The sequence below is a fragment of the Aedes albopictus genome, chromosome 3 (genome assembly GCF_035046485.1).
Source record: "Aedes albopictus strain Foshan chromosome 3, AalbF5, whole genome shotgun sequence".
Classification (NCBI taxonomy): Eukaryota; Metazoa; Arthropoda; class Insecta; order Diptera; family Culicidae; genus Aedes; species Aedes albopictus.
In genome coordinates, this window is record NC_085138.1 from 360,161,356 (window position 1) to 360,185,099 (window position 23,744).

General features: G+C 39.1%; 1 protein-coding gene across 1 annotated transcript in view; it reads right to left on the reverse strand.

The window, feature by feature from the left end:
• Nucleotides 1-6,577: 6,577 nt before the first annotated feature.
• LOC109428893 (patched domain-containing protein 3) overlaps nucleotides 6,578-23,744 on the reverse strand; it is a 318,076-nt gene continuing 300,909 nt past the window's right edge. The window contains exon 8 of the mRNA XM_062855392.1: nucleotides 6,578-6,703. Within this exon, the coding sequence (XP_062711376.1) occupies nucleotides 6,675-6,703 (29 nt within the window). The 3' untranslated portion in view covers nucleotides 6,578-6,674. The remainder of the gene's footprint in view (nucleotides 6,704-23,744) is intronic.

The window sequence follows — 23,744 nt, forward strand, 5'->3', positions numbered from 1 at the left end:
GGGGAAGAGCAACTGACGAAAAATTGCAAGTACCGGGGCTGGGATCGAACCCATGACCATCCACTTATGAAGTGAACGTGTAGCCACTACACTACGGGCCCCGGCGGCTAAAACTGTTAATTGTCTATATTATCAATAAAACTATAGATCCCTGAGGAAGGCCCCAAACCAGGACCGAAACGTCAAAGCGAGGTAATTGTAGGTCGCTTAATGATTAAATGATAACTTCCGAACCAATACAATAACTGCCCCTAGTAGTAACTACGGGCAGTCAATCAATCTCAATTTTGATTTTAATCAAAACAACATACCTTCATAAATATGCAAGTTGGCAACACTGCCTCCGCCTTATTAGCTCTGCCACCGACTGACCTACTGATCGAGAAAAGGTCAACGGGCTCAAGACCCAATACCACTCGGGTACCACACGTATCATTGAGCTTTCGCTCTCACTAGTACCCATAGCCACCATACCTAACCTACCCTTCTACATGTTGCTGAGACCCAAGTTCCAAGCAAGTAGGTATCGCGAGTATCGCGGACAATTTTTCCAATGACGTAACGCGTCGTTGTCGCCGCGTCGGTCGTCCATCGCGTCGTCATGAAGGCGATTAAGCATTGCGCGAGCGAGCATGTTGGCGGGTGGTGAGGGCGCTAACGACGACGACGACGAGTCACGTTGTCCCCATCATCGTATAATCCGCATAGCCAAAGTGGCGCGCGCGGCGACGACGACGGGCCAGCGCATACCCATCTGGTGATTACATCTTGTCCGGGTGATGAGCAAGACTTGGGCAATGGGTCACCACCGCCAGCCGGTTGACTGGGACAGGATGAAGAAGATGATTTGTGGGTACATTTCTTTGGATGGGTAGAAGGGTTTCGTCGTAGGGAGCCTCGGCCGCGTGCCAATGTGATGGGACGGTAAATCAAACTAATCAGCTGGTTGATAATCTCTTAGGGGCTGTCCATTTATTACGTAAGGCAATTTTTCCGATTTTTCGACACCCCCACCCCCCCTTGTAAGATTTTTTGTATGAAACTCAAAATAGTTTTGTATGACGCGTAAGATTTTCCAAACCCCCCTCCCCCCATAAACCCTTACGTAATTAATGGACAGCTCCTTAAGAGAAGAAATGTGCGCGATGGTTGCCTGATGTGTGCACTCATAAAATACACAAAAAGTGTTCAGAGAAATAGAATTACCGTGATTTCGGGTGAAATTGATCAACGAGAGGGCCATCTAAGGAGTCTCCAGTTAGCCTAGTGGTTAAGTCTATGGATCGCCAATCCAGAAAAGGCGGGTTCGACTCTCGTTACATTCGGGAAGATTTTCTCGACTCCCTGGGCATAGTACATCATTGTGCTTGCCTGACAATATACAAATTCATGCAATGGCAAGCAAAGAAAACCCTTCAATTAATAACTATAAAAAAAGTGTGCTTAGACACTAAGTTAAAGAGAGGCAGGCCAAGTTCCGATAGGAACTTGCCATAAAGAAGAAGAAGGCCATTTTTATTAGTCAAAAATATTGTTTTAAGTATTTATAAAACAACAAGTAAAAATGATCAATGTATTAATAAATTTCCGTAGATTGTATTGTAGGAAAACAAATGTAGTTTGGGATCAATATAAGGTAGAAATCTACTTCGTCATATGCACTAATTCCTGTCATATCAGACTGAAAACAACCAGTAATTACAGTTATTCCAACTTTCCTTTGCCAATATTGATGAGCTATGAAAGCAAAAAGATGTAGACTATCAATAATCAGCCACAATAGTACTGGAAATGGAATAATTACGCGAAATTTCACGTTTCAATTTCACTCCCCTTACGAGTTGATTTTTTTTCTCTTTTTGCGTACGACGAAGGCAACCGTCACCAAAGCAGCAGCTAGTCGAATTGTTCTTCATCACCGTTCAATTTACACTTCGCCAGATTCACTTGTTAGACCAAACTTCAATTCATTCAAAACATTTTTCTCGACGTTAAAATGTAAACAACAAGTTGTCTTCGTCTAGGGGGGATGCAAGCAAATGTGTGCGTGGATTTTCTGCAATCGAAATATCATATTTCAGAACCACAGAGAAATATTTCTTCGTTGCTCAGCGATGGCGTATCATGATCTGGTTGGCAACAATGTTATTCAAAATAGTTTGGTTGTTAATCCAAAGCTACAACCATCTCAGTTTAAAAGCGTTTTGCTCAAAAGTGCTTCGAACACATGATTTGATATGGATTGCGGAAAATTTGACCGACTTTTCTAATGAACACCTACGATCAAATCATATTTTTATCATTCTATGTACAATAGTGTCACGTAGAAGGTGTGCCGGGAATTGAATTCAGGTTGTGTCTAAAATAGACGTGAACTAGACGGAAACAGAATTCGAGGTACAATTATGCAGTCTTAGTAATTTAAGGAAATTGAAGTTTTTATACAATATTTTTTACATGATATGGAGGCTAATTTATAAATTAGAAATTGACACCAAATTAGCTATAAGGCTTTTGGCGAGGTGCAAGATACACCCCAACTAACAATAGCTCATTTTACAAGCACCTTTACGACGAATTGATTCAGCATGATGCTGAATAATATTTGGATAATTTTCAGGCACAACCTTTGTTCGGGTTTTGTTCACACAAATTTGGAGAAACTATAAAGCATAGTGTTGTGTACCAACTGAACTGTTTGTTGTTAAATCGTTTTACAACTATATAGTAAAGCTGTTATTCAGCTTTAGCAAAACTGATTAAAAATAAATAAAATAGAGTAAAGTGGGGCTAAAGTTCGAGTGGGGCAAGAGTTTCTTTTGAAGTTTTTGAGCTCAATTCAAATTATTTCTTTCCTGTGTCAAGGTTGTTCGAACCCTTTTTGAAAAAGAGTCTTTCACTCCAAAAATTATGAAAATTGATCAATATTTCGAGAAGTTATGACAAAATGTTGGTTTTTGATAAAAAAAATTGTAACATGCGATGGCCCTTCCAACGCATGGAATGAAATTTTAATGAAATCGAATTTGATATTTTATTTTGGGGCGTAACTGGGTATATTTTGAAGATGCTGTAGCATGTATAACTTTTTGCAAAAAAGATTTGGAAATCGTATTTTGCACATAGTGGGGCAAAAGTTCGAATTGTGGGGCAAAAGTTCGAGTCATATGGCAACTTTAGGTATAAACCTAAAATTCTGCAAAATGTACATATTATCTCTAAGAGTGATGGAATTAGTGAGAAAATTCGATTAAAGTTGAAAAAAATGTTGTTTTATCTGAATTTGACGGAAAACTACTAATTTTAGGTGTAGTAAATTTAACCCTGATTTGGGTAAAATCCAAATCGAATTTTAAAGTGTATTCCAGTTCTAACATCAAATATTAAGTGGTTTCAGGTATTCATATTGCCAAAGTGTCAAAATAGTGTGCTACGGTTAGCGAAATTCCACAAACACTAGATTCGAACTTTTGCCCCAGTGGTGGGGCAAGAGTTCGAATAAAACACACACATACAAAAAGTGTTGTAACTCAAAATTGAAAAGACATTTGGCGTAACTTTGTTCAGCAAAATTTTAGCTCATGGATGGTAGAATCACCACACGCTATTTGTTTATTTTTATCTGCTTCAATTTTTTGAAATACGTTGAATTTTCAACTAAGGTCGAACTTTTGCCCCACCTTACTCTACATTTTTTTTTCAATTTCCACGAGAGTTTATGATTGGCATTTAATACTGTGAACAAATATTGTGAAATAATAACCACACATAAATTTACCTCAATCCAGATCCGAACTCGAGACCCGTCGATTGCCAGCCGCATGGCTTCCTGATGAATTGCATTGCTCAAATCAAAACATAAACTTCCCGTGGTTTAATAATGATTAGATTTCGACTCCTATTCCTATAGTGGTGAATTAGCACAGACATTATGGTTAACGACTGAACGAAAGATTAAATCAGCTAATGTTCAGTAAAAAACACGTGTTTTTTCATCATGTACTCTGAGTCCAAGTATGAAACGAAAGCGCTTATTTGACTTGTGAAAAACACATTATACAGATACATGTGCTAATTTTTACATGAACTTAACAAGAAGCAGAAAAAAGTCTTGTTAAACTATGTTGTAAAGGAATTACTGCGAGTCGAGTATCATAATTTATATTTTATATAACTCATTTTGATATCATGATGGCCAATTTTTCCGAACTGGCCATTAATGGAAATGAGTTGTATAATGAAAAATAGTTGTATAATGTTCATAATGCAACTCAACCCCACTTTACTCTACATATTAAACGCCTGAAAAGTGTTTTAAATTTTAATGGTTAATACCAATACGATAAGTTGAACATTGGCTACTTTTTCAATGGAAATAGCATTTGTACAGTAATGTGTACAGCATAATTTTAGTTCAGCTATAAGGCCGAAACAAATCCCATTTTCTTCTTTTGTCACAATACTCGTTGGCTCGCTAAGGGGGAGGACAATAAATAATAAATGTATTTGAGGAAGAAATACCCAAACAATTCGGCAAAATCTATAAACTCATCGGATTTGTTAAGAAATTTTCTGTGCAAATATAATTTCACCTTGAAATTTTAAAATTTCTTGAATAATTTATTGGTGTCCCCCCTCAAAATGTTGAATTTCGACCAAAATTTTCTGAGGGGGCGGTGACATAAGAGAAAATCGAAATTTGTGTTAGCCTAATTACTATTATAAAGCAACAATTTAGCATGCATGCTTTGTTTGCGACTGGCGATTGTTAGTTGGGACTTCGATTTTTTTTTTGGTCGGTGCTTAGATAGACGGGAATTAAATAAAAATCCTATCAATTCCTATGTGTAAATGACCTATAGTTTTCAAGCTGAAATCGAGACGATTATAGAGTGCCGTGATATTGGTTTACGAAGAAACTACAGACGTTGAACATTTTGTTCCAAATGCTTTGATATAAGCAACATGCACTTCTATGTAAACATGTTTGGGATTGTATTCAGTCATTTTAACAATTAGCTTGCCGCAATCAGGCAATGCTGTTTAGGGTTCCAGGGCACTGGGGAATTGAAAGAAACGAACAAGCCGATATGTTAGCAGAAATTGGATCGTTTCATCAATTCATAGGAAAAGAACAATTTTGTGGTTGTTTTTTTTCTTCTTTTTTTTCCAGAATGGAGTTACAAATATGGAAATATGAAAAAAAAAAACAAAATCCAATTATGAAAACGCTACTTTTGCGAGGCATTCGAAACACTACCGGAAGTTTCAAACACTCAAACAAATTCTGAAGCATAATAATCAAAGATTGTATTGATAACGCGATGTTTACGTAAGGTTGTCATTTATGCAGCTTTTAGTTAATCCTCTTATTGTTTTTCATTATCCTCCCCCCCCCCTAATCGCTCCCAAACTTGAATTTGATTTGATGCCGATTCTATAACTATGAAAACTTTAATTTCGGCCCAGTTTCAGAATATGCTGTTGTCTTGTCCCCAATCGAAATAAAGACAATTGAAATAACTTCAAAACACACGAATCGTGTGGGAACGGCTTTGTCTTGTACAATTGGTATGTTCTATGGGAAATTGCATTGAAAAATATTGATTATTATTCGTCTTATAGCTAAAATACTGAGGTTGGTTCACTTAACCGTGCAACAATTGGCATTTTACCCTACTAGTTTGATTTATTCATTGTTCTAACGATATACAGATTGAAAGCATTGTTTTGTATTATTAGTAGTTTTCATAGAGTAAGAACGATGATGCCAAATGATCCCGTCGAGTTGTCGAGTAGGGTAGAAGCTTCAGTTTTGGCCAGTCCGGAGTTTTAGCCATAGTGCGGTATTCAGCCTGTTGCGATATCAATTGACATAAATTAATTTTTTACTAGCAGATTCAAAAATCCTTCAAATCAGCTCCAATATGTCTATTTTGGCCAGGGTGCTTCTAATTAAGCCACTCCTATATTAAATACACGTGATTGGCCAAAATAGAAACCAAAGTTGAGAATTATGCCAGAACTGCGGCAATGCTTCTATTTTGGCCAGTGCCACTTTGAATACATAAATAAAGAATTAGTTTGTATTCTGCATTTATCTAACAATATATCGATTGAGACCTTTTATTTGGGCATTGATAGTTTTCATAGATTTATTGGTTATTTTTGTAAAAAAAAATAGTTTCCTCAGACTGGCCAAAACCGGTGCACGTGCCCTATAAATATTCCTTGACGACCAAAGAAGACTGAAAACGCCAAGATGAATCTAAGGAAGTTATTCTTGACACTTTTTAATCACTATAAATTCACAAATGTCGCAAAAACTTTTTACATTGCAAACAAACGCTCCTAGAGCCTATCACGCAGTCAGAGCCCTTTGTAGTGAATGGATTTTTTTTGGAGGAAAAAGGGCTCCGGAGACACAACGTAGCCCTTGATTGATGTCGTAATGCCTAGCGTAGGGTAGAGTTTCAAAATCTATCCAAAACGTGTGTCCATTCAAGTCTAAGGGTACGATCAGTTAGAAAGCATTGAAAAGTCATACAGTCTTGTCTTAAGATGACTCTACTCGTGTAAGGCTGATGCAGCCTCAGAATTGAGCAATTTTCATAAATTTACATTGTCTTCTACGGGTAAATTTATATTTCAATGTGTTACCTTAGTAAGTACACCTAGTCAGAGTAGAGGAACCATTGATTACCTGGAATTAAAAGAGAGAAAAACATAATTAGTAACCCAACGATTGAAATAAAATTTAGAATTTAATAAGGAATCATGCTAGGTTCAAATAAAAAAAAACAGGGGTTTTACATTACATCATCAAAAAGATTGCAAACGCATTTACTCAAAACATTAACTGCTACGTTAATCCAGTATCGAATCACTTAAGGTTGAAGGATTCGTCATTGACATCATCGTCATCATTGAATATCTGAAAGCAGTTTTCTCGTTCAAAACTGTTATTGTCGCTGTGAAAATGAATTCACTGTGCGGGTGCAGAATGGAATGCAGTGAATACATTTTCAATGCAAACATTCAAGTAAAGATTGAGAAAACTGCTTTCGTATTTTCAATGATGATGATTATGTCAATGACGAATCCTTCAACCTTAAACTTGACCTACTCACAAACCCAACGAACGGTTGAAGCAGTTCGGGATGCTACATACTTAAGCTTGTTAACGATTGTTTTCTCAAAATATTTACATTTTGTATTTGGCCTCTTCTGCAAGCGGAACTCTGAGACAGTATTTGCGCCATCTATAATCAAGTAGGACATATTTGAACTGGCTCGATTTTGGGTCAAGCAAACTACCAGATCTGTTTGTAAATCGGTTATGCCTTACACCTATACTGTCGCGACGCTTGACCCATATTGAATGAGAATCGCTACCCACATACAAGCCAACTTTTCACGTAGTTGGGGGGCAAGGCCTTTCAAAATCAATGCAATTCAGACGAAATGTATACAACTCATCCGTATTAGTAATAGGGTATGTGTACCGTTCCTTGGCCTAATATGCCAGCCGCCTTGGCAATTTTGACCATAACTCGTGAATTAATAGCAGTATAAATGATGTGTTCACTTTATCACACACTCTAGACAGTGCATGTTTCTGCAATTGGAAGTAAACTTGCGAAAATATTCAAGAATTTACTTAATTACGTTAAAAAGATTCGATGCGATGGTATGCAACGTTGGTCTACGGTACAAAAATTGGCCTACTAGTGGATACAACGTTGGCCTATTGCTTTCCAAACGCTAGAACCACTTGTTCTATAATTTTTTAATATTTCTGCTGAAGTATTATCACTGTTTATTCACCAATCTTGCTTTCAAATTAGATTTTCGGAGCCAAATTTTCACATAACTATAAATAAATCATTTAAACTATAGTTCTTTCTTAATTTAGTAACGAAAACAATGCAACCCCATCATTGTGTTATATTTTTACAGTCACCGCACACAAAATCTTTCTTCTCGTTCGTTCTTTCTGGTTCATTCGCAAGCAATGTGGTTGACGTCACTTTTTCGGTGTTGTTGACGTCACTTTACTGATGGGCCAAGATTTGGGTACATAGTGAAAAAAAATGTCCTCAATATTCGGCCCACATTTAATTTGTAAAATAGTTATTTTTCGTTGAGAACAAATATACAAGATCAAAATAGCGTCTTTGACCGTCGCATAAAATGTTCAGTTATCAAAAAGTCAATTCGAAATGTTCCAGAATCAGGCCATTTATGACCATATGTATAGACTACCTATTAAGTCGAAGAATCAAGGCGTCTACAAAAGCTAAACAAAGTGACATTTTTATTCAACTTTAATGCTCCAAAATGCTAAAATTGAAACGAAATGTTACATTTGTTTGGCGCATAGCTTTTCTGATCTCCAGTTATGGGTGTTTGTTTGAGTTTTTGGTTAACGTTAAGATAGGCCGAATGAGGGGACTATGCCAACGAAGCATCCCGATACCCTATTCATGTTAAAATGCACTAGATTTAGCTGAAAAAAGTTGCATTTTGTCCACTTGCGTGCGCAGCCTTTTCTTTTTTCTCTCTCGTTCATTTTGTTGACCACAAGAAAGAGCAAGATAAAAGAGGGGGCAAAGTGCCCCCTCTATTATCTGTTTCTTTCGCGTGTTTGTTTACGAGAGTGAGTGAGAAAAAAGAAAAAGCTGCACACGCTACACGGAGAGACTAAACTACCCAAAAGTGAGTTCTTTCCACCCAACTTCGGGGTTGCGTACGTCAAGCCAATTTTGAGTTGATGCAGTCGATGTTTTTGTTGGGATGTTCCCGCTTGCTTCCATGTGAAAAAAATACCTCATTTTAAGTTTTTTCCACCCAACCGAAATTTTGACTAGGTTGTATTCACTCAAATTTGAGTACTGTGCTAGAAACTCAGTGTTGGCTTGACGCACGGAACTGCAAAAGTTGGGATGTTTCTCTCTTCACTCTCTGACAACAATAGAAAGAGCGCATGAAATGGGAGATGAAAAAGAACTCAAAATTGAGTTTAAAAGTACCTAATTTTGAGTTTTTCAGTTTCTCCGTGTAGAGATTTTGTCCCATTTTAAACAGCTTCGCCAGATTCCTTGAGAGGTTCCGTCTGGGAGCTCGTGCCGAGATTCTTCCATAAAGTACTCCTGGGATTCTTCCAAAGATTCTTTCTGGGATTTTTTAAGGAGTACCTTCTGAGATTCCTCCAGGAATGCCTTCTAGGATTACCCCTGAAACGAGACCAGTCAATACGTAGCTTGATATGGGCCCAAAACGGACCAGCTGCTGATTGGTTGATTTCATGCTATTAGAAAAAAGCAAAAACGTTTCAGGCAAAAAACATCTGACCGTTCCCGACCGTTTGTGGGCAGTGTTGTCAAAAGCGATTGTTAATACGGTCCGCATACATTTTCATTAATGATAATGAAAGAGAACTAATTTTCCCATTCGCAAAAATTAATTAAATGTATTGAGAATTTAACAAAAAATATCAACATTCAAGAACTGTTATTATGGAGATTGTTTCAACTGCTCGGAAGGGTGCTTGACCAATTCAATCCTACTCAAAATGAAGGATTGGAGCGTGGTTTGTTTTGTTCATTATTTTTTGTATTTTTGTTAGAATTGAGCACTTATAATAACACAAAAAGAAGGAAATGAATCGGTGCCTTCTCGCTTGCTTTCGATGATAAATTTGGGAGTGATCCTTTTTTTTTTAACAATTTGACCTTGTTTGTTTTGTAGCTGATGCTACAAAAAATATTTAGCTTAAATCAAAACTAAAGACGTTTCTTTTTGTCAAAATGTAGGCCTAATCTTTCACCAGAAAGTAGAGTTACAGCATCTCAACGGTGACTATTTTGTTTGAAAATCAATTTTGAAGAAAATCTAGCTTTAGAGCTAAGGTATTTATTTTTTTTTTCAAAGAATTATGTTTACAAATATCATTTAGAACTAATCCTTCATTTGTTTTGAATTACGAACACGCTATGGACAATCAATTATAAAAGTTAACTCCCCCCGTCCCAAAAACTTATGACAAAATTTATGGGCACTTCTCATTTATGTTACATACGTAAAAAACTTTGATATTGAAGCAACATAAAATGTTTGGCAACACTAGCCCGAACGACGGTCGAAGCGAAACGTAAATAAACAACAAACATTTTGGAAGTAAAGTAGATCAATAAGAAGCCAGTTGTCTGGTCTCGTCTCAGGATTACCCCAGCAATTTTCCCTGAGATTCTTCCAGGAATTTCTTCCGTGGTTTATGCACTCATCTGAGATTCTTTTTCGGATTCCTTCAGAAACTCTCTGGTTTTCTTTGTGAGATTCCTAAAATGTTCAATCTGGAGATTCCTTTCCAGGATTCCTTCAGAGATTCTTTCAGGGATTTCAAGAGATTTCTTCCGGAATTTTAAAAGGAGTTCCATCCAACATTCTCCTAATAGTTTATTTTTTTTAATATCTCCAGAAGCTTTCTTGGACTTACAAATGGTAGTCCTGGAAATTATAGCAATTTCATCCGAAATTCCACCAGCAGTTCTTTCGGGGATTGCTTCAGAACTTCCTTCTGAGTTCCCGTAACGTGGGTAGATCACCTTGGAATAGTGCGTTACGGCGTAAGATCTACCACATTAAATTCTGATCTTGCCATTTTCCTAACAAATGTAGCCAGGGAACATTGCAGGATCAAAATTTGATGTTGTTTTTTTTTCTGTGTTTCTGTTTGTGTTTTAAGTGTTTATTGATACCCTCATAACAGCGGTCAAGGACTGTACTGCTAATGCTAATGCTTCAAAACTTTCTTCTAAGATTCCTTCAAAAACTCCTTCCAACATTCCGTCAGGGATTCCTGCCAGGAATTCCACACAAGCTTCTTTCCGGAATTTCTTCTGGGGTTTCTTTCTGAGATCCTTCCAGGAATCCTTAAAGATCCTTGACAGGAACCTTTTCCAGGATTCTTTCGGAAAATGCTTCTAGGACTCATTTAGGGATTCCTCCGGGAACTCCTTCTGGGTTGTTGTCTGGGTCTGGTATTTAGGAAAGGTAATCAGGAAATGCTTTTGGATTTTTTTTTCAGGAACTTATTTCGGGATTCCTTTGGGAACTTATTCCAGAGGGGTAACTCTAACAGAGATTCCCAACCTTTTTGAGGTGGTGACCCCCTTTTAGAAGGGTCCCATATAGCCGAGGCGGTAAACGCACGGGTATTCAGCATGACCATGCTGAGGGTGACGGGTTCGATTCCCGGTCGGTCCAGGATCTTTTCGTAAAGGAAATTTCCTTGACTTCCTTGAGCATAGAGTATCTTCGTGCCTGCCACACGATATACACATGCAAAATGGTCATTGGCAGAGGAAGCTCTCAGTTAATAACTGTGGAAGTGCTCATAGAACACTAAGCTGAGAAGCAGGCTTTAACCCAGTGAGGACGTTACGCCAAGAAGAGAGAGAGAGAGACCCCCTTTAAGGTGAAACGGGACGCCGTGTTATTTTTCCTATCTTGCCTCTCTAACAATTTGCCTCGCGATTTTGAAGATGGTAATCTCGAGTTCTATCGCACTGAAGCTGCTGAAAACCAATCAGCATATGCACTGCAAGTGAGTATACACAATGATAGGTTTTTGTTGCAAAATATGAAGTAGAATCTGAGATTACCATCTTAGTAGCCACAGAGTAATGGCGGGTATTTCCTCGACCGTCCCGTCCGCCCTTAAGAATTGTCCGAACATCTGCGGCCCAATGAAAATTAAAAAAAAAATAAAATTTGAATTAAATGAACCAAACCGAGTTTTTTGGGTACAGTAACGTAACCAGAAATTTACTGTGGGAGGAATTTTCAACGATCAATAATACGTTGACACTCACATTTCGTAAACAATGATGTCATGTAGGTACATTCAATTTGAGTCGAAGCTGAAAGACAGCGGCGCAGCCGAAAATATTTTTCTTCTGAAGGCGTTTTATACTGAAAATTTGTTCCTCGAATTGGGGCTTTTGGGGGTGGCGGTATATAAAACTAAAAATATATACCTAATTTGCACAAACATAGAAAAAAAATAACATTTTTTTTGGTAACACCGCGGCCCCCCTACATTGGCCCCTGAGGAACTACAGAAGCAAATCCAAGAGGGATTCTGGAATAAGTTTGTGGAGAAACCACGGAAGGAATTTCTGGAAGAATATCAAGAAAAATTACTGGGGTAGAAGGAGTAATGCTTAACGAATCTCGGAATTGATTTCTACATACACCCGATTCTTTTTTTGCACAGGTGGTTATTTTGGTATAACTCTGTCAATTTTGAACCGATTGACTTGATTTTCTATACACGGATAGTACTAATCGTGCCGACATGTGTACAAAATTTCATGAAAATCGGTTCAAAATTGATTGAGTTATAGTAAAAACTAGACCCGTGCAAAAAAAGAATCGGGTGTAAATCCAGGAAAGAACTCTGGACGAATCCTGGGAGTACTTCCTGGAGGAATCCCGGCAAGAGCTTTTGAAGGAATTTCAGATGAAACCTCTTAAACCTCTTAAAGAAGAAACTCCTGAAAAGCTCAGTGGCGACTTCTGAAGGAATCTAAAAAAACGGAAGAATCTTATCAAGAGCTTACTGGGAATCCTAGAAGAATGTTTTGGGTAAAAATATGGAAAAATCGCGTATGATCTCTTGGAGGAGTCAGAAGGACCATCTGGAGGAGTGCCATCACCAAGTCATTAATCAGCACGCTTTCGCAAGGAAACACATAAACACGGAAGTTCAACCAGAAGCTCAAGGCATTCCGCAAAGACTTCGCGTCGCGAGCCAAAATGTGGCATAATACCCGAGCAGAAGAAAATAACAAGTAAATAACATATCAAGGTATTTATCTTAAATACTACCATGCCTCGATATGCCCTTCCTTAGGTGGTAATAAGAGGCAAAATAAAAAATACGAATACCAAAATTTAGTATAAATAACACCTAGCAAATAACAAGTATTATTATTTCAATAATGAATGCATACCTAAAATTTCAAGTGCTGTATTTGTTATCCTAAAGTTATTGAATAACAAACTAATAACATTTCTTGTTATTAAATGCTTCCTTTGTTCGATGGCTTCATGATGTAATAGCAAATCTTGTTCTTCGGTTATTTTCACTGCTAAACTAACAAATAATACATCAATACCAAACTCTGCTCAAATACCTCCAACTGTTTTTGTGGTGTTCTCATAACATTTTCAACAATAACGCAGGAATAACAATTTTGGGTAATAGAGCACATGTTGCTCCTCGCATGGTATTTGTAAGGTATGCCCTTCTGCTCGGGTATCGAGAGCATCTTGGTGGACGAACGTGAGATGAGAGAAATTACTACGCCAGTCCAGCAGGAAACAACAACGAGCCAACTCCGACATTGAGTGACGGAAATTAAGGATGCTTTCCATCAGCTCAAGAACAATAAGTCAGTGGTAAGGATGATATCGGAGCTGAACTCATGAAAATGGACCCGGAAAAGCCTGCACCTGCTAATAGTCCAGATCTGGGAGACTGAACGAAGAGCTTCCGGAGGAGTGGAAGGTCATCTACTGCCAAACGTGACAAGTTGAACTTCTGAGCGACCACAATTCTGAATGCCGCTTACAATGCGCCATCCCAGATCGTTGTCTTCTTCCCGAAGTAAACGAGTTTGTGGGAAATTGTCAAGTCGGCTTCTTCGATGGCCGCTCGACAACGGAACATATCTTCACCTTGCGACAAAGCCTCCAAAACTGCCGCGAATACCAGGACAGGACCCAACGCACCACCTATTCATCGACTCAAGGGCGGTGTACGACAGTATCGACCGCAGAGAACCGTAGAACATCAAGGACAAGAACGGCTTCTCCGGGAAGCTCACTAGACTGATGAAAGCGACGATAGACGGTGTGCAAAACTGCGTAAGTGTTTCGGGTGAACTTTCAGCTCATTCAAATATTGCCCACTCTTCAAAACGCTCATAAGACCGGTGATCCTCTACGGATACGAGACATGGACCATGCTCGAAGCGGATCTGCAAGCACTCAGAGTTTTCGAGCGACCCGTGCTAAAGAAGATCTTCGGCGGTGTGCAGGGGAACGGTGTGTGCGGTGTGTGGCGGCGAAAGATGAATCACGACCTCACTGAACTCTACGGCAATCCTAGCATCCAGAAGGTGGCCAAAGCAGGAAGAATGCGGTGTGAAGGGCGTATTGCAAGAATGCCGGATAACAACCCTGCAAAGTTGGTGTTCGCTACCGATCCGATTGGCACAAGAAGACGTGGAGCGCAGAGATTGGCGCAGAGAGCACCCTTCGTCTCAGTTGAGTCGTAACGCCTTTAAGAAGAAGCAGACACTGATTGATATCGCAGATATCCTTCCTACAATTGTAAATCAAACGGACACTATGTCCTCCCATAGTAATCACCATCAAATTTGCAGATGCAAACTCGCGTGGACTATAACCCTGGCGGTCTCCATAACAAATTACACTGGCGGCGGCAGCGATACCTCAGAATCCCGGAAACGCGGAAATACACCAGTGCAGCGGCGCCGAAGCACGCGCATCTATTTAGCTCGATGTGTTGCGTCTGATAAGCCTTCTGCACCGCCCCCACACCGCGATCGATTGATAGTGCTTGGTGGGTAGGTAGGTACTTATGCGTGCGGTTGGTGATTTATTCTGTTGATTGCGAGCTGCTCTGGCTGTAACTCAGCTGCTGCGCCTGTTTTAATTAGCAAAATCTCAAGGCGGTAGTGTAGTTCAGCTTGATCAATCGAAGTGTGAACACATATTTGTATGTTGGAGTTGGAGTATACCTAGACTCTGTACTTATGAAGAGAAGTGATACAAAATGATCCCCAAAAATTGCCACTGTGCTATATAATTTTAAATTCATATTATTTAAACAACTCATTCAAACATGTAATTTTGTACATTTTTTCCATTCCAATTTTCCGGGAAAATAACTTTCGTCAATTTTGAACAATTCTCTTCTAAGTTCTGAGATAAACTTTAATTTGGATGTGCAGGGTGAACTGCTATGGTTGATGCAATGGTTTTAGTTTGGTTTGTAAGCTTCTGGAAAATTTACGCGCGTATCCAGTACCTTTACCTACGTACCTAGTTGAGTGTGGTCAGCAAGATACCGTAATTAGTGATGAATAAGTCATAACAACACGGTTGAGCAAACGGACAGACAGATACACATACAACGATCGATCGATCTCGGTAGAGATCGAAAGTAAAGTTGAAGTAGACGCAGTCACTAGTTAGCCGGTGCGGTGGCAATGTTTTTATTCGTTCTTCTGTCTGTCGGATTGATGCTTGCTTGGCTGCCGTGTACCAATGAGAAGTGATTTGATGCCAACTTGATGAGCTTTAAATCGCCGTAGCGGTATAATGCACTACATAGGTAGCGTTTTAAAAGCTAATGGGAATAATCTTGATTTTATATTGGTTAAATTATTTAGGTTTGCCATATCTTAGATTATTTATGGCTGCGCCTATTTCTGTGAGAGATAATTATGTATATGACCCAAAACTTCATAAAAGCGCTCCAAATAGATGTTTTATATAATTAACAGTTAATGTTAATGAGGTGCATTGAACTAATAAAATAATGGGATTTAACAAAATATAACATTGAGTGTGCAATCTGTAAGTGCAGCTGTCGGTTGTACTCGCTCTCATAGTGTCTCAGTGGACAAAAGAGCTGTAAATCAGACTAAGCGGGTAAGAATTAAAAAAACTAGATGACGTCCTAGGGTTCCTCTCTGGAGCCACCATAATGATCTACTTCAGGTTCACCACTCTCCACTTGTTAGTCGGCATGTGCATCAGCACCATTTTCGGGCTGATGCAAAGCGGTCTTCAGGAAGTTGAGGGCTGGTGTCGCAAATATGTCCTTTCGGTAAACCCGAATAAAAACATCTGTTGGTCTTTTCACGGGAAGACGCAACCATAATGGCGCCCTATCTTTGCGTCTCTTTGATTCTGAAATCAATGTGACTGAACAGGCAGAGTACGTAGGAGTCATTCTTGATTCCAAGATTTGACCTCATATTGAGTTCAGAATCAAGAAAGCTTGTATGGCCCTCGGGCAATGTCGGCAAACCTTAGGTAAAACTGATAAAACTTGGGGTCTAAAACCCAAGTATTGTATATGAGATGGATTTGCACAGCTGTTGTTTGATCAATATTGATATCTTGTGTCGTGGAGCAAAGTAAAAACAAACCAATCGAAACTAGGCCATCTCCAAAGGATGTGGATAATGGCGATGTGTGGAGCGTTCTCTTCAATTCCCACGGTAGCGCTTGAAGTTATCTTTGACGTTGTCCCACTACACAATCATCTTATCTTAAACAAGAAGCGCTTCCTTGCACTTACCGCTTATGTGTATTCGATTTACTAAAAGAAACTCATGTGAACCGAAGATCAACACACACCTCGTTGTTTCCACTTTTGGTGAATTGGGACAAAGTTGTCCTTGCTTCAAGTGATCTTACAATTGCTTGTAATTTTCCATATAGGACAATTTCCACGGAATTCCCTTCCCGGGAAAAGTGGACATCTGGATATCTGGAGAGAAGTATTTCACAAGGCATCGTATGTTACACTAATGGCTCCTTTCCCGAAGGTCAAGCTGGTGCTGGTGTCTACTCTCGAGAGCTAAGACTCCATCAGTCTTACTCACTTGGTAGACACTGCACCGTTTTTCATGCCAATATGTTAGCAGTTAGCACCCTTATGTGCACTTCAGCAGCACGTGATGAGCAAAGTAATATGCTACTGCTGCTCAGATAGCCATCAGGCTGCTATTGAAGCACTTGCTTCGGCCAACTCTAGGACGCAGTTAGTTAACGCTTGTCGAACTCAAATCGAGGAGCTGAATTCAGCAAATTCTGTAGACCTTGTATGGGTACCTGGCCATTCTTCCATTGCTGGAAATGAATTGGATGATGAGTTAGCTTGCACTGGAGCATCAAATGACTTCATTGGGCCTGAGCCAACTATTCCGGTATAGAAGTGTTAGGTAAAGCTTCCGATTCACACCTGAGCTGCCACTCAGCATAAATAATATTGTAATAGTTTGGAGTCATGTCAAACAAAATTTTATTATTCTGAGCAATTTCTAGGGGTAGCGAAGTATCCAACAAATTTGTCTAAGCAGAATTGCAGCATGCTGGTCAAATCATTGACTGGCCACTTCCTACCAGCTATGACTTGACGAATATTCAGTGAAGCTTCGTATGTGATAGCTGTGAATCTTATTATAAAACATCGAATTATTTGATATGTAACTGTCCAGTTGTTGGGCAACAGCGTTTCCGACTAATCGGCAAACACTCATTAATTGAAACTGACTTCAGAAATCTGAATCTTCAGGATGTTATGCTATTCTTGATCCGCAGTGGTAATGAGTTAGAGACTCTCTTAGCGTTATTACAGTGTCCTTTCCAGGTCTGTTTGAACCCATTGTTAATACGTTAGTGCCCTCTCCTAGGATGGCGATCCTATTCCCCTACCTGTCGTTTTCCCCATTCCATCCTTTCCCTCTCCTTCAGGTAGATGATAATTAGGCTCGTGTTCATTGCGATGGTACAAATTTTCCGAAAATTTGCAGTAAAACGTGCCTCTGTAGCCGATCTACTGATATCTAGGGTTCCTCTCTGGAGCCACCATCATGATAAACTTCAGGCTCAATACTTTCTACGATATTCAGTAGAGTTTGGTCTTCCTAATACTTCTGATGTTATGCGAACTAGTGCTTGATACACTCATCCGTCTCATCCAGGGCTTATCTTCTCTACACGTTCACGAACCCACTGATGAAGTGTCGTTTCACCAATAACATGAACCAGATCACTAGCTCTCAGGTATCGTGCTTCTGCAAACCATTTGGTCCGGCGAGTGATGACTAGTGCGTACTCTATAATCACCCTTTGCCAGCACTCGTCGCATATCAATTGAGCTATTTTTCAGTTACTCCCAAGTAACAAAATTAATTTTATAACGCTTTTTTAAGATTTCTTCATCAGCTATTCTTCAAAACCAAACATAAACCAAATTGCTCTACATTACGATGTCAAGCCAATCATAAGCCCGCTATAAGACCAAAGAGGCCCGGGCCCACCCTAAGTTAGTCTTGGAGAACTGATTTGGAGATTGTCTTAAAATCTGTTGTACTTCACAAGATGTCCTCTTGGCGAATTGGTTTTTACTTGCAGAGCTCTTCAAGTGAACGACCAAATGACAATAAAATTGTCAGTTTCTGTTGCTGCTGCAGCTTTTATGTTAAAAAATAATTTGCAAGAAGCCTCCAAAAGTTGCAACGCACTATAGATCAAAATCCCAGGTAGAGGTGAAATACTGACGATCAAAACGTGATAGTGGTTTGATTGATATAAGAGATAAAAGATCTGCAAATAATATCGAAAATATGTTCCTGGAACATCTGGAAAATATCAAAATATGATATTTTAAGATCAAATGAATAGCTCGCTGCTATTGGTTAGATCTTACAAGATCTAAATATGGTATGATGATGATGTTCCAGGAGTAAATATTTGATATTATTTTACGATCTTTTATCTCTTAAATCAATCAAACCAATATCACTTTTTCATCTCCACATCAAAATATGCTATTATTGAGCTCTTTTCCTCTACCCGGGATGCTATAATAATATTTAAAGTTATTATTTCCAGTCACAAGAGCATTATTCATGAGTTTTCTCAACATGGCTTCCATTGTAGTCCACGGAACAACATATCGCATAACATCAGAGGTATCACTCAAAGGGGCTTTTCCCTCTTTCTAAATTTTGGTTAAAAATAAAACTAGTAACATCAGAGGTATTAGGAAGATCCGACTCTACTGAACATCGTAGAGAGTGGGGAGCCTGAAGTTGATCATGGTGGCTCCAGAGAGGAACCCTCGGTATCAGTAGATCGGCTCCAGAGGCACGTTCTCCTCCACTTGGGAAATTTGTGCCATCGCCATGAACAGGAGCATATTAATCATCTAGCTATAATACTGTATACATTCCCAAGTAGCAATATGAATGATGAACAGCGAGAGTATCAGCTGAGCATTGCTTGCTAATGTTAATCTAACATTAGCAGAATACAATGACAACTGAATATCGGTCTTAAGTATTACTTATTCAACTTTTTAATCATGGATGTCTTAATATCAAGTTGAACAGAGTACTCTTCGTCTGTTTAACCAGCTTTCGAATATTCACAAAAATGTAGCATAAGCCAACACCCTTTATCAAACATTTTTGACTGCTGACCAAAGCAAGTTTTCACAGTACCAGCATCGCTTTTTCAGCTTCAAAGCCGGTTTTGTACAACATATGGTTTTGATTATTCAGACACAACAAGTTATGCTCTCTTTTACGTGTTTGTGTATGCAATTGTATGTGGTGCAGAGATGGGAGCATTCACTTGCAAACAGTTACATTCGTTTGCTGTAGCGGTGTATGAACGATATTTACTTATTGTTTTGTCTGAAAATTTGCCGAGTAGATTAGGATTTAGACAAAACCACAAGATCAAAGTCGTCCATACATCGTTCCTTAATAGCACGCTTCTGAGCTGAGCTTCGCAAAACACCTCAATGCAGGGAAATGTTGAATAAATCACCAAAACAAGATTTTGGGGATCTGAATAAAGGGTTGCATACAAGGCCCAGTCTTTGGCAAAAAAAAAACTGCTTCGAAATAGTTGGAATAACGTTTGTACATCATTAAATTGTTACATGAGTTGCCACCTCTAGAACCAGAAACGTGTTGAAAAATAAGTTTCCTTTCCATCCAGCTTCACAGCACTGTCTAAGACAGTGTCGATCTGTCGTATCACGGCTTCAAGTTATGCAACTAGTAAACTGTATCGCATCTTCCTCAGAGTAACCATCACACAATCTTCACGCCAGCCACCACCAATGTGAATTCCCTGACCCAAAGCTAGGTATTTCCCAAAAACATCGCAGCATGAGCTTGCGCTGACACAGTGAATATGCGACCTGCCATGGGCAAGCGAATTTTGTCATTTCTTCCAACTCTTCCCCACATAGACCTGCAATCTGACGTAGCAGACGCCATTCTTGTCTAAAAGAAAATCACCAACACTCACACACTGAAGATGCCTGTCCCCAAGCAGCTATCTCATTGTTTCCTTGTGTGAGTGTGGCTGATTTGGCGATTCTGGAGTAGCATCTACGGTCAATGAAACTCAAGCTACTCATCGTAGTTGATTTATTTTCTACACATTTTTTTCGATGACCATATGTCGTTGCCCAAGGCTGGACCCAACCTTTCTACGCAAACCGCTTAAAACCCGAAAGCTCACCAGCTCATCATGGCTTGCAAAAATCCGACAAAGAATCCTTCAAAACAGCAAAAACCAAATCTCCAACAATTCTCAAACTTTTTAATTGACCATACATTTTAATTAGCAGGTGCCACCGCCGCGCCGGTATGTTTGTGTCGCTTTTGGCCAACTTTTTCTGCACAAAACGATCTGCGGAATGATCCTTTGGTGGAGCCAGCCGCAACATTATACGATTCAGTGTCACGTACAAGGCCTCGAACGCCGCCGCCATGCCGCGTCGGTCAGTCAAATGCAAACGCCCCTTCAACAGAGCAATAAACAATATATGTATAAATGAAACATTTACCGGCGCCTTCGTTGTCGGTCGGTCGGCATCATTGGTTTTAATTGAAGTTTTATTTCATCACGTCGGAAATATGCCCACTCATCCCATCAGGGAGTAAGATCGGGCGTACTTACGAGTCTGAGCGAGGATCCGCAACTCGATTCACAGTGGACATGAAAACTCCGTTACGGTAAAAAAAAAAATAATTCCTACGAGTTTATGCTTTAATACGATTGCGTTCCTGTTCTCTTTGCGCCATCAGAACAAAGATAATGAAAAAATGATTGATGTACGTATAATCATCGTAATAATGAATAATTTGGTTTGCAATAAACATAATGAAAAACAATCAATAATACAATTGTCGTTATTATAATGATAATCAATAATTTTAGCAAAGAAATTACATTAATTCTATGACCAAGGTTTTGTCTATCAAGTAGTCGAACATACCTAGCAGAAATCATTCTACTTTGTAGAACACGGTATTTTAACCATTTAATTTAAAAACAGACGCAGTGTCTGTTATCCAACCACTTAGCGTGCATAAGATACACTGACTGGCTGGATTCATACAGTAAGAATTATATCACCTTCTTAAACCGATTCAGCTCGACATCCATATCGGGGCACCACAATTAAACGCTTCGGAGTCTAAATTTGAATCGAATCTAATCGAACTAGGTATAAGTATTATGCACAACAGAAACTGCTGAGTAGCAGCAGCAGTCAATAGCGTGCAGGCCTCACTCTCGCACCAAAATCAGATCAAGCAAAGTCCGGTTGAAAATGCATTCGAAAATTAATTTGGCAAGCCATGGATGGTGGACCATGGTACCCAGCCCAGCCCAGCAGTAAGTCAGTGGGTCCACCACATAACATTGGGATTTAAAACGGCCGAATAAGTGTGGACCGAGTATTTAAGGTACATGTGATCACATCTAGCTCAAAGGTAGTTTCGGGGGTCTGTTGAGTAACACTGCGCTGTTCCGGCGCCACAGCGCAGCATCAGCATCAGCGTCACCACGTTGACCGACATGCGCGGAAACGCTGATCTAATTTTCATGGTTTCTCATTTAAGCTCGGAGAGCGTGTTGTTTGTAATACGTAAACAGCAGAGTTACATCTTACATGGTTGTTTTTGCTCGTATCATCAAGGGTGACTCGTAAAAAGAGGCTTGGAAGGAAATGGGTTTTTAGAGTGAGTATATCTATATGAGCAGATTAAAGACAGAGTAATTGTCTTCAAGCTGTTTTACATAAGGATTTATCGAGGTACATCTGTTGGTTGTAGCAGTTTACCTAACAAGACATCCCGCGTAACATTTTTGAATGAAATAGACTAGAATAGATTTTTAGAACTATTATAAAACCAAAACAACAGATATTAGGTTACATGCCACAATTATCGATCCCTCTGTAAGACTAATTCGTCATCAAAATGTTACTTGGGATTCTTGTGGTGATGTTGAGAACTTCCAGAAAAAAACTCCTTTACGCATACAAACTATATATTTACTGGTACTGACTGGGATAGACAAAATGATCGGGACAGGCAACATTTCTCAAAAAAGAGTCAACTAGCTGTAACCTTTCAAAAAGTGCATCAGAAATTCTAAAATTTTCACTGCTAGTTGGACTATTCTACATGAAGCTAGAAAGATTCTAGAAAAAGGCATAATTATCCGATAGCCAACCTGAAAATGTTGCCTATCCCCAAATACTCTTTATTTCGAAAGAGTATTTGCTGTTCCGATCATTTTTTCGAAGACGGTCTTTAGTAGGAATGACATTTTGATTATGCATCGTCGTATTATACGACCTACGAAATTGTTATCCGTTAGCGAAAATTCGCAGTACCTAGACGAATTGCTCCATCATCTTTAATGTTTATTTGTTTATCGTCACATTCTTATACAAACTCTGTTGTGCTTGATTCGACCTACTCAACCAATATAGGTCGGACTAGATTTCCAACTAACATTTTCAGCGCTATAAGCTTCAGTTATTTGCTTTTTGTTGTGTAACAATCGAATTGAAGCAGTCAACGCTGAATAAAAGGGAAACTAGGGACATATAGGCTGCCAAACAAGTACTATACAAAATACTATACCCAGCTTTTTGAAATCAAACACTTGTCACTGGGGCTGCCTTTACTGCACTCTACTCCAACACCGGGAGATTTTCCGTAAGTTGTGAAAACTTGAACAAACCGAATAGGAGTCCCCCCGAAAAAAAAAAAAAAAACAGCTGCTACTATACAGTACAATTCGTGATACTGACAAATCAACAAACCAGCAGCGCTTTGAAGGCCGTTTTGCGATATCATTACAGCTAGAAGCTGTAATGAAGAAACTGTTAGTATCCCAACACGGCTTGTCGGATGTAAACTTTATTGTCAAAACAAACTTTAAGCAGGATATAGCTACTATACAAATACAATTACAGCTATTCATCTCTGTGCTGTGAAACTATTTGGGTTCCATTTATTGCACTTTAATCCAACTCCGGAAGATTTGCCGGAAGATGTGCAAATCGTATAAGAGTCCCAAACAATCAAACAGCAGCTTTATACAATACGTTGTGTAATGTTGCCAAATAAACATAACAGCAGCGCTTCGTAGCTGTTTTTGGAACATTCTTTCAGCTAGAGCAGTGGTGCTCAGGTTGATGTATACCGCGGGCCAAATTGAGATTTTGCGTCTGAGCCGCGGGCCGCAGGATGAAAATTATCCTGAATATTGTATCAAAAGTGTTCTAACTTTTTTTCTAAAGTACACTGCACAATGGATACGTTTGTGTGTGCGTGACAGCAATTTGACAGATTTCCCATGGGAACGGACGCTGTGTGTTCCAGGCTTAAGGCAATTTTAGTATTGGAAAATCATAGATTTTATGATAAATTCAATAAATTTGCACTTCAATACTTTCAAAGATCTCAGTTTGACCATTGAAAACATATTGAAAATCGGAAAATCCATCCAATTGTGAGTCTATTTGTAGTAGCAAATTATTTATTGCTACTTATGGCTGGATTATCTTAACACCAATTTCAAAATGTAGC